Below are 16335 nucleotides of genomic sequence, written 5' to 3' on the forward strand. Positions count from 1 at the left end.
AGTATTTAGACCAAAATTCCTGCCCCCATAAAGATATCCAGTTTATTCCCCTAATGAAAATATTGCTTCAGAATCAGATTTGTTATCATAGGGAGATCAATTTTCAAGAGAACGCCGACGCGCGTTTCGCTTAGAGCTTTGTCAAGGCGAAAGTGATTGGGTCCGTGTGGTATGCGCCTGGAAATAGACTTCCGCATTGGCGTCACTGTAATCACTTCTCGCGGGATCTTGGTCATAGCGGACGCGCCGAACATGGACTGCGTCTCCGCCTCCCCACTATCACATCACCAAGACCTCCCAACCACCAATGATGACGCCAACAGGTGCACTCCCAATAGTGACACTTGTGGGCTTACCCAAACGGACCCATTTTATCCTGAACTTGTATAAATGAATTTTTTTATTGACAAATATGAATTAACCATTTTGGCGATTTATTTATTTATTTATTAAACAAAATAATAATTTTAAAAAAGAAGAAATTTGTTTATTTATGGATACTATATATAAAATTAATAAGTACCTTTAAAGAGGTAGTTTAGCCGCATATAAACGCAAAGTAAAATTTACATATAGTAATTGAAAATTAAAAGGGGAAAAAACGTATTTGTTAGAAACAAAAATTCGATTTTGGGGAAATTGTGTCTAACTTAAAAATCCAGTCGCTTTCCCGTTTGAGGAGAGCTTGCTCAAGATCCCCTTTACGGATTCCCAGGTCAATTGTTTCCAGGGCCCAGAATTTTAAGAGAGACGGATTCATATTATGACATTTTAAAAAGTGAAGTGCTACTGTTGACAATGTTTTCTCATTTTTAATTGCATTTCCTGCTGTTCTTATTGTACTGCAATGTTGCTGTACCCTTTGTTTGAGCATTTGAGTTGTCATGCCAATATACTTCTTCTGGCAAGGACATTCGAGACAGGAGATCACATTGTGCGTCTGACAGTTAATATAACTGTTGACTTTGTGCTCCTATCAAAGGAATCAACTCTAATCATCCTATTACACATGTTACAGTTTCCACAAGGGAAGCAGCCCCAATTCCTTTTGTTAATGTTATAGTTTGAATTATAACAATGGCTTCTCGTAAGCATGTCCTTTAAATTCGGGCTTCTTTTGTAACAAATGGTGGCTCTGTCTTGCAGTATACCTCCTAAAGTTTCATCCTCCAACAGTACCGGCCAATGTTTATTAAGAATCCCCTGAATCTGAGAACTGTTCGTGTTATAAGTAGTAATAAAGCGTACAGTAGTGTTATTGTCCTGTCGTTTATTTTTAATCTTTAAAAGAGAAGGAAAGCTACGGAGGCATTTTATTGCCAATAGATTAGCTGCAATAGTACAAGCTAGAATGCTATATTTATTCTGCAGAATGTTTTACCATACCTGAGTAAAAAGCTCTAGAAGCTCTCTGTTTGTTTAGGATAGCAGCTGCAGTATTAATGTGGTGTGACATCACTTCCTGCCTGAGTCTCTCCCTGCTCTGGGCTCAGATTACAGTAGAGAAGGGAGGGGTGGGGGGAGAGGAGCAAACTGAGCATGCTCAAGCCCAGGGCAAGGAGGTTTAAGCTGAAGGCAGGAAGTCTGATACAGAAGCCCATGAGTACACAATAGAAGGAAAGAAATGCAGTGTTTCTTTTGACAGAGGACTTAGAGCAACATTACTTTGGGGGTTTACTGGTATATTTAGATGGACCTTTCTGATAAGGCTTACTTAGTTTTAACCTTTCCTTCTCCTTTAAGAGTTCCGACCTCTCAGTGCGTAATGCCCTATTGTATGCTCTTTTAACTATTTTTCCAGAGTAACCCCTGGCTTTTAATCTTAATTTGAGATCTTTAGATCTCCTTTCCTCCCCACCAATGAATCAGTAATTCCCCCTCTCTTGGTAGAGAATCCCATAACCTGACTGCCCTTACAGTAAAGAACCCCTTCCTATGCTGATGGTGAGATCTCCTTTCCTCCCCACCAATGAATCACTCATTCCCCTCTCTTGGTAAGGAATCCCATAACCTGACTGTCCTTACAGTAAAGAACCCCTTCCTATGCTGATGGTGAGATCTCCTTTCCTCCCCACCAATGAATCACTCATTCCCCTTCTCTTGGTAGGGAATCCCATAACCTGACTGTCCTTACAGTAAAGAACCCCTTCCTATGCTGATGCTGAGATCTCCTTTCCTCCCCACCAATGAATCACTCATTCCCCCTCTCTTGGTAGGGAATCCCATAACCTGACTGTCCTTACAGTAAAGAACCCCTTCCTATGCTGATGGTGAGATCTCCTTTCCTCCCCACCAATGAATCACTCATTCCCCCTCTCTTGGTAGGGAATCCCATAACCTGACTGTCCTTACAGTAAAGAACCCCTTCCTATGCTGATGGTGAGATCTCCTTTCCTCCCCACCAATGAATCACTCATTCCCCCTCTCTTGGTAGGGAATCCCATAACCTGACTGTCCTTACAGTAAAGAACCCCTTCCTATGCTGATGGTGAGATCTCCTTTCCTCCCCACCAATGAATCACTCATTCCCCCTCTCTTGGTAGGGAATCCCATAACCTGACTGTCCTTACAGTAAAGAACCCCTTCCTATGCTGATGGTGAGATCTCCTTTCCTCCCCACCAATGAATCACTCATTCCCCCTCTCTTGGTAGGGAATCCCATAACCTGACTGCCCTTACAGTAAAGAACCCCTTCCTATGCTGATGGTGAGATCTCCTTTCCTCCCCACCAATGAATCACTCATTCCCCCTCTCTTGGTAGGGAATCCCATAACCTGACTGTCCTTACAGTAAAGAACCCCTTCCTATGCTGATGGTGAGATCTCCTTTCCTCCCCACCAATGAATCACTCATTCCCCCTCTCTTGGTAGGGAATCCCATAACCTGACTGTCCTTACAGTAAAGAACCCCTTCCTATGCTGATGGTGAGATCTCCTTTCCTCCCCACCAATGAATCACTCATTCCCCCTCTCTTGGTAGGGAATCCCATAACCTGACTGTCCTTACAGTAAAGAACCCCTTCCTATGCTGATGGTGAGATCTCCTTTCCTCCCCACCAATGAATCACTCATTCCCCCTCTCTTGGTAGGGAATCCCATAACCTGACTGTCCTTACAGTAAAGAACCCCTTCCTATGCTGATGGTGAGATCTCCTTTCCTCCCCACCAATGAATCACTCATTCCCCCTCTCTTGGTAGGGAATCCCATAACCTAAAATTCACTGCTGTTAATCCCATTGTTAATTACAGGATACACCTACAGTGAATAATAAAGAGCAGGTGTTTGAGGTGTAACAGGTAGAAAATGCAAGTGGCAAATATGGAGCAATGTGATCCAGTCCTTTCAGTTGAGCCCCAGTAGTGTTCATATGTATAGAGAGATATAGAGATATAGAGACATATAGAGATATTGATATATATAGAGATACAAACTTGTACCAGATCATGTGACCCCCAAGGACTCAGGAGACACAAGTTCTCCCCCAGGACGAGGCGTCTCAGTTCGGGAAATAAAATAAATACTAGATTCTCTCACTGCAGAAATTTTGGATTGAGTTGGAGCTGTTGTGTCTGTTACTGTATATTCTCTGTACAGCGAGTCCGGTAACTTATTCACGTGACTGCAATGAATTTCCATCTTATTACCGGACACGGCGCGTATAAAACAATCCCCTCGTTTTACGCGATGGATGGGCGCGTTGTGAGGAAGTTTGGACCGTGACAGGTGCCGTCCAAAACCCGGAAGTATTGGCAGACATTGTACTGATCTTTAAACTTTCAGGAAGCGCGTGTGGATCGGAGGATCTTGAAAAGCGAAATGGACTCGTGGGTTCGGTTCAGCGGCCAGAGCCAGGCCAAGGAGCGAGTCATCAGGTGACAATGGAACGTTCCTCAGGGGACACATAGAAACACACTGATGGGAGCTGAGAAACAAGTGTCATACGGACTGACAGGGAGTCAGAGGAGAGACCGGGAGTTACTGGGGGACAGAGGAGAGACAGGGAGTTACTGGGGGACAGAGGAGAGACAGGGAGTTACTGGGGGACAGAGGAGAGACAGGGAGTTACTGGGGGACAGAGGAGAGACAGGGAGTCACTGGGGGACAGAGGAGAGACAGGGAGTCACTGGGGGACAGAGGAGAGACAGGGAGTTACTGGGGGACAGAGGAGAGAGACAGGGAGTTACTGGGGGACAGAGGAGAGAGACGGAGTTACTGGGGGGACAGAGGAGAGACAGGGAGTTACTGGAGGACAGAGGAGAGAGACGGAGTTACTGGGGGACAGAGGAGAGAGACAGGGAGTCACTGGGGGACAGAGGAGAGAGACAGGGAGTCACTGGGGGACAGAGGAGAGAGACGGGAGTTACTGGGGGACAGAGGAGAGAGACAGGGAGTTACTGGGGGACAGAGGAGAGACAGGGAGTCGCTGGGGGACAGAGGAGAGACAGGGAGTCACTGGGGACAGAGGAGAGACAGGGAGTTACTGGGGGACAGAGGAGAGAGACAGGGAGTCACTGGGGGACAGAGGAGAGACAGGGAGTTACTGGGGGACAGAGGAGAGACAGGGAGTTACTGGGGGACAGAGGAGAGACAGGGAGTTACTGGGGGACAGAGGAGAGACAGGGAGTTACTGGGGGACAGAGGAGAGACAGGGAGTCGCTGGGGGACAGAGGAGAGACAGGGAGTCGCTGGGGAACAGAGGAGAGACAGGGAGTCGCTGGGGGACAGAGGAGAGACAGGGAGTCACTGGGGGACAGAGGAGAGACAGGGAGTTACTGGGGGACAGAGGAGAGACAGGGAGTTACTGGGGGACAGAGGAGAGAGACAGGGAGTCACTGGGGGACAGAGGAGAGACAGGGAGTTACTGGGGGACAGAGGAGAGACAGGGAGTTACTGGGGGACAGAGGAGAGACAGGGAGTCACTGGGGGACAGAGGAGAGACAGGGAGTTACTGGGGGACAGAGGAGAGAGACAGGGAGTCACTGGGGGACAGAGGAGAGACAGGGAGTCACTGGGGGACAGAGGAGAGACAGGGAGTTACTGGGGGACAGAGGAGAGACAGGGAGTTACTGGGGGACAGAGGAGAGACAGGGAGTTACTGGGGGACAGAGGAGAGACAGGGAGTTGCTGGGGGACAGAGGAGAGACAGGGAGTCGCTGGGGACAGAGGAGAGACAGGGAGTCGCTGGGGGAACAGAGGAGAGACAGGGAGTCCCTGGGGGACAGAGGAGAGACAGGGAGTCCCTGGGGGACAGAGGAGAGACAGGGAGTTACTGGGGGACAGAGGAGAGACAGGGAGTTGCTGGGGGACAGAGGAGAGACAGGGAGTCGCTGGGGACAGAGGAGAGACAGGGAGTCGCTGGGGAACAGAGGAGAGACAGGGAGTCGCTGGGGAACAGAGGAGAGACAGGGAGTCCCTGGGGGACAGAGGAGAGACAGGGAGTCCCTGGGGGGACAGAGGAGAGACAGGGAGTTACTGGGGGACAGAGGAGAGACAGGGAGTTACTGGGGGACAGAGGAGAGACAGGGAGTTACTGGGGGACAGAGGAGAGACAGGGAGTCGCTGGGGGACAGAGGAGAGACAGGGAGTCGCTGGGGGACAGAGGAGAGACAGGGAGTTACTGGGGACAGAGGAGAGACAGGGAGTTACTGGGGGACAGAGGAGAGACAGGGAGTTACTGGGGGACAGAGGAGAGACAGGGAGTTACTGGGGGACAGAGGAGAGACAGGGAGTTACTGGGGGACAGAGGAGAGACAGGGAGTCACTGGGGGGACAGAGGAAGAGACAGGGAGTCACTGGGGGACAGAGGAGAGACAGGGAGTTACTGGGGGACAGAGGAGAGAGACAGGGAGTTACTGGGGGACAGAGGAGAGAGACAGGGAGTTACTGGGGGACAGAGGAGAGAGACGGGAGTTACTGGGGGACAGAGGAGAGAGACAGGGAGTTACTGGGGACAGAGGAGAGACAGGGAGTCGCTGGGGGACAGAGGAGAGACAGGGAGTCACTGGGGGACAGAGGAGAGACAGGGAGTTACTGGGGGACAGAGGAGAGAGACAGGGAGTCACTGGGGGACAGAGGAGAGACAGGGAGTTACTGGGGGACAGAGGAGAGACAGGGAGTTACTGGGGGACAGAGGAGAGACAGGGAGTTACTGGGGGACAGAGGAGAGACAGGGAGTTACTGGGGGACAGAGGAGAGACAGGGAGTCGCTGGGGGACAGAGGAGAGACAGGGAGTCGCTGGGGAACAGAGGAGAGACAGGGAGTCGCTGGGGGACAGAGGAGAGACAGGGAGTCACTGGGGGACAGAGGAGAGACAGGGAGTTACTGGGGGACAGAGGAGAGACAGGGAGTTACTGGGGGACAGAGGAGAGAGACAGGGAGTTACTGGGGGACAGAGGAGAGACAGGGAGTTACTGGGGGACAGAGGAGAGACAGGGAGTCACTGGGGGACAGAGGAGAGACAGGGAGTTACTGGGGGACAGAGAGAGAGACAGGGAGTCACTGGGGGACAGAGGAGAGACAGGGAGTCACTGGGGGACAGAGGAGAGACAGGGAGTTACTGGGGGACAGAGGAGAGACAGGGAGTTACTGGGGGACAGAGGAGAGACAGGGAGTTACTGGGGGACAGAGGAGAGACAGGGAGTTGCTGGGGGACAGAGGAGAGACAGGGAGTCGCTGGGGGACAGAGGAGAGACAGGGAGTCGCTGGGGAACAGAGGAGAGACAGGGAGTCCCTGGGGGACAGAGGAGAGACAGGGAGTCCTGGGGGACAGAGGAGAGACAGGGAGTTACTGGGGGACAGAGGAGAGACAGGGAGTTGCTGGGGGACAGAGGAGAGACAGGGAGTCGCTGGGGGACAGAGGAGAGACAGGGAGTCGCTGGGGAACAGAGGAGAGACAGGGAGTCGCTGGGGAACAGAGGAGAGACAGGGAGTCCCTGGGGGACAGAGGAGAGACAGGGAGTCCCTGGGGGGACAGAGGAGAGACAGGGAGTTACTGGGGGACAGAGGAGAGACAGGGAGTTACTGGGGGACAGAGGAGAGACAGGGAGTTACTGGGGACAGAGGAGAGAGACAGGGAGTTACTGGGGGACAGAGGGAGAGACAGGGAGTTACTGGGGGACAGGGAGGAGACAGGAGTTACTGGGGACAGAGGAGAGAGACAGGGAGTTACTGGGGACAGAGGAGAGACAGGGAGTTACTGGGGGACAGAGGAGAGACAGGGAGTCCCTGGGGGACAGAGGAGAGACAGGGAGTTCCTCGGGGACAGAGGAGAGACAGGGAGTTACTGGGGGACAGAGGAGAGACAGGGAGTTACTGGGGGACAGAGGAGAGAGACAGGGAGTTACTGGGGGACAGAGGAGAGACAGGGAGTTACTGGGGGACAGAGGAGAGAGACAGGGAGTTACTGGGGGACAGAGGAGAGACAGGGAGTTACTGGGGGACAGAGGAGAGAGACGGAGTTACTGGGGGACAGAGGAGAGACAGGGAGTTACTGGGGGACAGAGGAGAGACAGGGAGTTACTGGGGGACAGAGGAGAGACAGGGAGTCACTGGGGGACAGAGGAGAGACAGGGAGTCGCTGGGGGACAGAGGAGAGACAGGGAGTCACTGGGGGACAGAGGAGAGACAGGGAGTCGCTGGGGACAGAGGAGAGACAGGGAGTCACTGGGGGACAGAGGAGAGACAGGGAGTTATTGGGGGACAGAGGAGAGACAGGGAGTTATTGGGGGACAGAGGAGAGACAGGGAGTCGCTGGGGGACAGAGGAGAGAAAGGGAGTCGCTGGGGGACAGAGGAGAGACGGAGTCACTGGGGGACAGAGGAGAGACAGGGAGTTACTGGGGGACAGAGGAGAGACAGGGAGTTATTGGGGACAGAGGAGAGACAGGGAGTTATTGGGGGACAGAGGAGAGACAGGGAGTCGCTGGGGGACAGAGGAGAGACAGGGAGTCGCTGGGGACAGAGGAGAGACGGAGTCACTGGGGGGACAGAGGAGAGACAGGGAGTTATTGGGGGACAGAGGAGAGACGGAGTTACTGGGGGACAGAGGAGAGACAGGGAGTCACTGGGGGACAGAGGAGAGACAGGGAGTCACTGGGGGACAGAGGAGAGACAGGGAGTTATTGGGGGACAGAGGAGAGACAGGGAGTTATTGGGGGACAGAGGAGAGACAGGGAGTTATTGGGGGACAGAGGAGAGACAGGGAGTCGCTGGGGGACAGAGGAGAGACAGGGAGTCGCTGGGGGACAGAGGAGAGACGGAGTCACTGGGGGACAGAGGATAGACAGGGAGTTACTGGGGGACAGAGGAGAGACAGGGAGTTACTGGGGGACAGAGGAGAGACAGGCAGTTATTGGGGGACAGAGGAGAGACAGGGAGTTATTGGGGGACAGAGGAGAGACAGGGAGTCGCTGGGGGACAGAGGAGAGACAGGGAGTTACTGGGGGACAGAGGAGAGAGACGGAGTTACTGGGGGACAGAGGAGAGACAGGGAGTTACTGGGGGACAGAGGAGAGACAGGGAGTTACTGGGGGACAGAGGAGAGACAGGGAGTCACTGGGGGACAGAGGAGAGACAGGGAGTCGCTGGGGGACAGAGGAGAGACAGGGAGTCACTGGGGGACAGAGGAGAGACAGGGAGTCGCTGGGGGACAGAGGAGAGACAGGGAGTCACTGGGGGACAGAGGAGAGACAGGGAGTTATTGGGGGACAGAGGAGAGACGGAGTTATTGGGGACAGAGGAGAGACAGGGAGTCGCTGGGGACAGAGGAGAGAAAGGGAGTCGCTGGGGGACAGAGGAGAGACGGAGTCACTGGGGGACAGAGGAGAGACAGGGAGTTACTGGGGGACAGAGGAGAGACAGGGAGTTATTGGGGGACAGAGGAGAGACAGGGAGTTATTGGGGGACAGAGGAGAGACAGGGAGTTACTGGGGGACAGAGGAGAGACAGGGAGTCACTGGGGGACAGAGGAGAGAGACGGAGTCACTGGGGGACAGAGGAGAGACAGGTAGTCACTGGGGGACAGAGGAGAGACAGGGAGTCGCTGGGGGACAGAGGAGAGACAGGGAGTCGCTGGGGGACAGAGGAGAGACAGGGAGTCGCTGGGGGACAGAGGAGAGACAGGGAGTCACTGGGGGACAGAGGAGAGACAGGGAGTCGCTGGGGGACAGAGGAGAGACAGGGAGTCGCTGGGGGACAGAGGAGAGAGAGAGGGAGTTACTGTGAGGGACAAAGGAGAGATATAATCTGAAGGATTGGGGCAGATCTGATGAAATACAATTAATTTAATTTGGCTTGGGGGGGTTGCATGGCTGTATTGGGGAGATAGAGAGTTTGAATACTTTAGAAGGGAGAGAGACAGCAATAGCAGGGAGTTGTGTAGTAGAGACCAGCAGGGCCCTATATTAGTCCTATTGTCTCACAGACATATTTAGCTGAATGATCTGTAACATATGGAAGTCTGTTGGGCCGTACACACTGACGTGTATTTCTGTCTGCATGTTGGTTCTGTGTGAGGGAGACTTAGGCTGACTGGCCCATCAGACCAAACTGACCCCACACAGCAGCACTTTCTCTTCTTGTTTCTGATAAGAAGCCAAAGGCCGGGAGACTTAGAGTGTTTGCAAATAAGGCAGAAGGCAAGTGAGTTAAGGGGTAGTCTTTCCATACACTGCCAACACCCAGATGCTTTTATTTTCATTCTGCTGTTGTATTTAACTACATGTACATCAGCCCCATCATGCTCAACAACTGAAGTGAACACAACAGGTTGAATTGAACTTAAGCACATTATTGTTACAACAGTTTGTGACATTATGTACCTATAGACCAGCGGTCCCCAACCCTTTTTGGACGGGGGACCGTTTCTTGTTTTTGCAAGGACTGGGGGGTGGAGTTGGCGGGGGTCGGCAGCAAGTTAGAACACACCGCGTCCAATTCTGCGCGCCTTGTTTTTGTGTGCTGGGCTCAGCGGCAGGAGTGTCAATGGCCCGGCAGTTGGTAACCCCTGCTATAGACTGTATATTACAGATAGTTAGAATCTCAGCTGCCATAAAGCAGGGCAGGACTGCTGCTTACAATGGGGATCAGATAGGATCTGTGCAGCCACTGGGACAGAATGTTCTGTTATACAGATAGCTAGAATCTCAGCTGCCATAAAGCAGGACAGGACTGCTGCTTACAATGGGGATCAGATAGGATCTGTGCAGCCACTCGGACAGAATGTTCTGTTATACAGATAGCTAGAATCTCAGCTGCCATAAAGCAGGACAGGACTGCTGCTTACAATGGGGATCAGATAGGATCTGTGCAGCCACTGGGGCAGAATGTTCTGTTATACAGATAGCTAGAATCTCAGCTGCCATAAAGCAGGACAGGACTGCTGCTTACAATGGGGATCAGATAGGATCTGTACAGCCACTGGGACAGAATGTTCTGTTATACAGATAGCTAGAATCTCAGCTGCCATAAAGCAGGACAGGACTGCTGCTTACAATGGGGATCAGATAGGATCTGTGCAGCCACTGGGACAGAATGTTCTGTTATACAGATAGCTAGAATCTCAGCTGCCATAAAGCAGGACAGGACTGCTGCTTACAATGGGGATCAGATAGGATCTGTGCAGCCACTGGGATAGAATGTTCTGTTATACAGATAACTAGAATCTCAGCTGCCATAAAGCAGGACAGGACTGCTGCTTACAATGGGGATCAGATAGGATCTGTGCAGTCACTGGGACAGAATGTTCTGTTATACAGATAGCTAGAATCTCAGCTGCCATAAAGCAGGACTGCTGCTTCCAATGGGGATCAGATAGGATCTGTGCAGCCACTGGGACAGAATGTTCTGTTATACAGATAGCTAGAATCTCAGCTGCCATAAAGCAGGACAGGACTGCTGCTTACAATGGGGATCAGATAGGATCTGTGCAGCCACTGGGATAGAATGTTCTGTTATACAGATAGCTAGAATCTCAGCTGCCATAAAGCAGGACAGGACTGCTGCTTACAATGGGGATCAGATAGGATCTGTGCAGCCACTGGGACAGAATGTTCTGTTATACAGATAGCTAGAATCTCAGCTGCCATAAAGCAGGACAGGACTGCTGCTTACAATGGGAGAGTTGTAGTACATCAACATAATGGTTAGTATTACTTTTTTATCTGAGGTGGGGGAGGGGATGTAAAAATAAACTTTCTGGTCCAGTTGATTAATGTGATGGTTAATGGGTTGGTTACACAATCGGTGCCAACTGGACAAATATAAAGGAGTGCTTGCAGCAGAGATTGACCCACGCATTTCGCATTTGCTATGGTTGCAGCAGATGAGACATGTGATGGTGGTGTAAGAGTCACAGTGAGACATGCAGGAGAAACACAATCCTGATTAAAGGCAAAGTTAAAGTCAATATATTGAGCACCCAAGACAAATATGGTGCATTTTGCATTGCAGAGCGGCGCAGTACGCTTGCACATTAATTGGATATACGCTGCAGAAGAGCGGAGCCAGCGCAGAACTCATCTTGGGCCTCAAACAGTTGGAAAGTCATCTGAGTTTGGGGCGCAAGTGTAAGTTTTGCTAATCCCCCCCATAATCCCATCCCCTCCTGTAACCTGGGACCCTGATCCTCACAACAATGTGGTTTTTGTTGGTCTGTGTTAGTGTTCCGTTTGGGGAACTCGGTGGAGGCGCTGGAGTCAGCGAAACGCGCAATTCATCTGTCCGACCTGGTCCTGCGCTTCTGCATAACGGTCAGTCACCTCAACCGGGCCATGTATTTTGCCTGCGACAACATTCTGTGGGTCGGGAAATGTGGCCTCTCCCCTAAGGTCGACCAGAACAAGTGGAGCGAACGCTCATTCAGGTAAGATATGCAAGCTCCAGCCAGCTCCCAGCATCCTTGGCTCATTTTATTTTTGTGCATTTGGGCTTGAATATATGTTACTCGCACTTACTGAGGTGCAAAACAGATTTTCTGATCTGCCTGGGCTGCTCTCTTTCCCATGGTCATGCAGGAATAATCCCCATGGTAACTGAACCCGGTCACCCGCAGTACATACTCTAGAATAGAATTATGAGTTATGTACTTGTTGGGCTGTTTGTTTCCTAAGGTCATGTAGGAACCTCCCCCTGTGAAAGTAAATCCAGTCTCCTCCAATACTTATCCAGGTACCTATCTCTGATTCTCTGTACTTCCTGCTCCTGTGCTGCTCTCTTTCCCATGGTCAGGCAGGAACTTCCCCCATGTAAGAAAATCCAATCTCCAGATACAGAGCTGTGATTTTCCCCCAAACCTGGGCTGCTCTCTTTCCCATGTTCAGGCAGGACCCTCCCCTGTGTTAGTGAGTGCAGTCTCCACCAGTACTTACTCAGATACAGAGCTCTGATTCTCTGTACTTCCTGCTTCTGGGCTGCTCTCTTTCCCATGGTCAGACAGGAACCTCCCCCTGGGTAAGTGAATCCAATCTCCCCCAGTACTTACCCAGGTACAGAGCTGTGATTCTCTCTACTTCCTGCTCCTGGGCTGTTCTCTTTCCCATGGTCAGACAGGAACCTCCCCCTGGGTAAGTGAATCTCCCCCAGTACTTACCCAGGTACAGAGCTCTGATTCTCTGTACTTCCTGCTCCTGGGCTGCTCTCTTTCCCATGGTCAGACAGGAACCTCCCCCTGGGTAAGTGAATCCAATCTCCCCCAGTACTTACCCAGGTACAGAGCTCTGATTCTCTGTACTTCCTGCTCCTGGGCTGCTCTCTTTCCCCTGGTCAGACAGGAACCTCCCCCTGGGTAAGTGAATCCAATCTCCACCAGTAATTACCTGGGTACAGAGCTCTGATTCTCTGTACTTCCTGCTTCTGGGCTGCTCTCTTTCCCATGCTCAGGCAGGACCCTCCCCTGTGTAAGTGAATCCAGTCTCCTCCAGTAACCCCCAGAAACGGAACTCTGATTCTCTGTACCTTCTTCTGGGCTGGTCTACTTCCCATGTTCAGACAGGAACTTACACCTTTGTAAATCCAGACTCCCCTCACACTGGCCAAAGACTATGATTCTCTGCACTTCCTGTTTCTGGGATGCTCTCTTTCCCATGGTCAAGCAGATAACTCTCCTCCTCCAGTAAGCAAATCTATTCTCCACCACTACCTTCCAAGGTGCATCATTCTCTGTACTTCCTGCTCTTGGGTGCTCTATTTTCCATGGTCAAGCAGAGGGTGTGGCATGGAGTCACCAATGCAATAAGACATGCTACACAAAGGACTAAGCCCCACCCTTCTTCTTGGCCATGGGAAAGAAAGCAGCCCAGTAGAGGAAAATCAGTGAATCAGAGCTTGGAAACTGCTTGGGGTGATGGGTGGGATGTTCCTAGTGGGGCTAATGCCAATGGTGCCCAGTTGTCCCCCCAAGTGTACCAACATGTTGGTCTTCTCTGGAAGGTATTACCTCTTCTCGCTGCTCATGAACCTCAGTAGAGACCTGTATGAGATTAAACTCCTGATGGAGGCAGCAACCAGCGGCAAGCATCCATCTGCCAAACTGAGTGAGGAGAATGGTGTAGTCTCTCGTGGCTCCTCTTTCTGCCACCCCGTGGCCCTCCAGATCCGCCTGCTGATCCACATCTTCCAGAGCAACCCCCCTCTCCTCTTGGACCTGCTCAAGAACACCTGTGACCTCTTCATTCCTCTGGACAAGCTGGGACTGTACAAGACCAACCCTGGATTTGTGGGCTTCTGTGGACTGACCTCCTCCATATTGTCCATCCTCACCCTCCTCCACCCTTGGCTGAAGCTGAAGCCCTGAGCCCCGCCTCAAATCCTCCCCCGCTCTGCCAGGTGCCATTTTAACCCAAATGCTTCTCTCCAATGAAAGCAAAACCCATTCTGAAATGGTGTGACTTTTTAAGGGTGCTGTGCTGGACATTTTAGGTTGATCTAGAACCTAGCTGATCTAGAACATTAGTCAATAGAACATTAATATTCAGCAGTTGGTCTTCTGTATGGTCTGACTGGACATTTAAAGTTGATCTAGAACGTGGTTGATCTAGAACATTACTCAAAAGCACATTTATCTTCAGTTGTAGATGCAGGGTCTGACTGTGCATTTGAGGTTAACCTAGAACCTATCTGATCTAGAACATTTGTCAGTAGAACATTGATCTTCAGCAGTTGCTAAACTAGAAAGGTGGGCAAAGCTGGAAGGTGAAGGGCTGAGGATCACCATTCTAGATGCAGGGTCATAGATTTTATTTTAAAGAGGAACTTAAACCAAAACCCTACATTAACGAATCTGCACGCAGAGAAGCCATTGGGGATATGGCTGTAGTTGCATGTGATTGGGCGGCCTCATTTATACATGCAATGAATAGCAGATTGATCCCTAAAATGCATCCCCTGTACTCATGCCTGCAAGCAATTAGCTGTCTGGCCGCGGTGGAACTACAACTCACTGCATAAGGAATGGGCATGTTTCAGTATTTTATAGCCGCCCCTTATCATTTAAGCTTTAGGAGGGATGCTGGGATATGCAGTTCTCTAAAATCTATAGGGTCTAGAAAGCTGTAGTTTAACATGAATTACCCCCAGGTACCCCTCAGTGGTACTTGCACCCCCTCCCCAGCTATAGCTGCCTGAGGCGCTCCCATTATTACATTACTGTATCTCTGGTTTAACACTGTAGTGTCACCATTGTGAGGCTTTGTCAGATTAAAGGCCAAGTTGTCCCAAATGAATAATAATGCTGCAGCCCTGTGTAGGCACCACATTTATACTGGGTCAGAGAATAGCAATAAGGCACCCACATATCTTGTCTGATACACAGGTGAGTGCTGATTGGTGGGAGTGCCCAATATGTTTATGGCTTTCATAGAGACGTCATTAGCACTTATATACTTATGCAGCACCACCAGCCGACGTGATCACTTCTGTATATAATAGAAAGCCTGTAATTCTGTAAATACTGTTTATTTGTAACTATGGATGTTTTTGGAAATTAAACTATTAATTACTTTAGTCCGTGTGTCTTATGAGTCCCTAATGCTTGCCAGAAATGTGTCCTCTTCATATCTGTACTGACTATGAACAAACATGGCTGTTCCTGCTGAATTGTGCTTAGTACAGAGGAATACCTATGGTGCCATAGTTTTATGGGATCTTTCTGTACAGACTATGAGCAAACTTAGGGACTGTTCCTGCTGAATTGTGCTTAGTACAGGGAATACCTATGCTGCCATAGTTTTATGGGATCTCTCTGTACAGACTATGAGCAAACTTAGGGGCTGTTCCTGCTGAATTGTGCTTAGTACAGGGAATACCTATGCTGCCATAGTTTTATGGGATCTTTCTGTACAGACTATGAGCAAACTTAGGGACTGTTCCTGCTGAATTGTGCTTAGTACAGGGAATACCTATGCTGCCATAGTTTTATGGGATCTCTCTGTACAGACTATGAGCAAACTTAGGGACTGTTCCTGCTGAATTGTGCTTAGTACAGGGAATACCTATGCTGCCATAGTTTTATGGGATCTCTCTGTACAGACTATGAGCAAACTTAGGGACTGTTCCTGCTGAATTGTGCTTAGTACAGGGAATACCTATGCTGCTGTAGTTTATGGGATCTCTCTGTACAGACTATGAGCAAACTTAGGGGACTGTTCCTGCTGAATTGTGCTTAGTACAGGGAATACCTATGCTGCTGTAGTTTATGGGACCTCTCTGTACAGACTATGAGCAAACTTAGGGACTGTTCCTGCTGAATTGTGCTTAGTACAGGGAATACCTATGCTGCCATAGTTTTATGGGATCTCTCTGTACAGACTATGGGACTTATACAGATGGGTGCCTCCTATATTTTGGAGCCAGCATTAGAACTGCCCTTGGAAACAACTACATGAATGTTTTATCCTGGGTCGGTCACAGTTTGGTTCCAGTAAATATAAGATTTCTATATCCCATTGGTTCAGGTCACACACACTGTATAATAAAAGTACCCACAGATGTCACGCAGTCAGACTCCTGGAAAGTCCCAAGTGCACATAGGATTTAAGGCTGGATATTTATAGAGTCCAAATGAATCTGCTCTCCCCATACTCCCTGAGAGCCTGAATCTGGGGGTGAGAGACCAATCCAGGGAAGGTAAGTCACCCCAATATGTATTGTTTTTATAATTTCAAGTCCTACTATACAATTCCAGAGCCTACATTCAGTTATCAGTGTCTGTGTGAAAAGTCAATATGATGGGCTTCTTACTGTTTGTTATGTCTTAATGTTTACTTATGATGTAATTATGTACCCCCTACTGTAAATGATAAGGATATTAGAAGTCACTGAGGAGTTGTTCTGTGACCATAT

At 50.1% G+C, this 16335-nt stretch overlaps 1 protein-coding gene across 3 annotated transcripts in view; it reads left to right on the forward strand.

The window, feature by feature from the left end:
* Positions 1-3707: 3707 nt before the first annotated feature.
* pex11b.L (peroxisomal biogenesis factor 11 beta L homeolog) overlaps positions 3708-16335 on the forward strand; it is a 39116-nt gene continuing 26488 nt past the window's right edge. Inside the window, 4 exon segments of one of the 3 annotated variants that reach the window (NM_001094460.1) lie at positions 3708-3872; positions 11449-11564; positions 11659-11860; positions 13426-14997. In NM_001094460.1, coding sequence (NP_001087929.1) covers positions 3817-3872; positions 11449-11564; positions 11659-11860; positions 13426-13789 — 738 coding nt within the window. In that variant the 5' untranslated portion in view covers positions 3708-3816 and the 3' untranslated portion in view covers positions 13790-14997. 3 annotated transcript variants of the gene reach the window in all.

The sequence above is a fragment of the Xenopus laevis genome, chromosome 8L (assembly GCF_017654675.1).
Source record: "Xenopus laevis strain J_2021 chromosome 8L, Xenopus_laevis_v10.1, whole genome shotgun sequence".
Lineage (NCBI taxonomy): Eukaryota > Metazoa > Chordata > Amphibia > Anura > Pipidae > Xenopus > Xenopus laevis.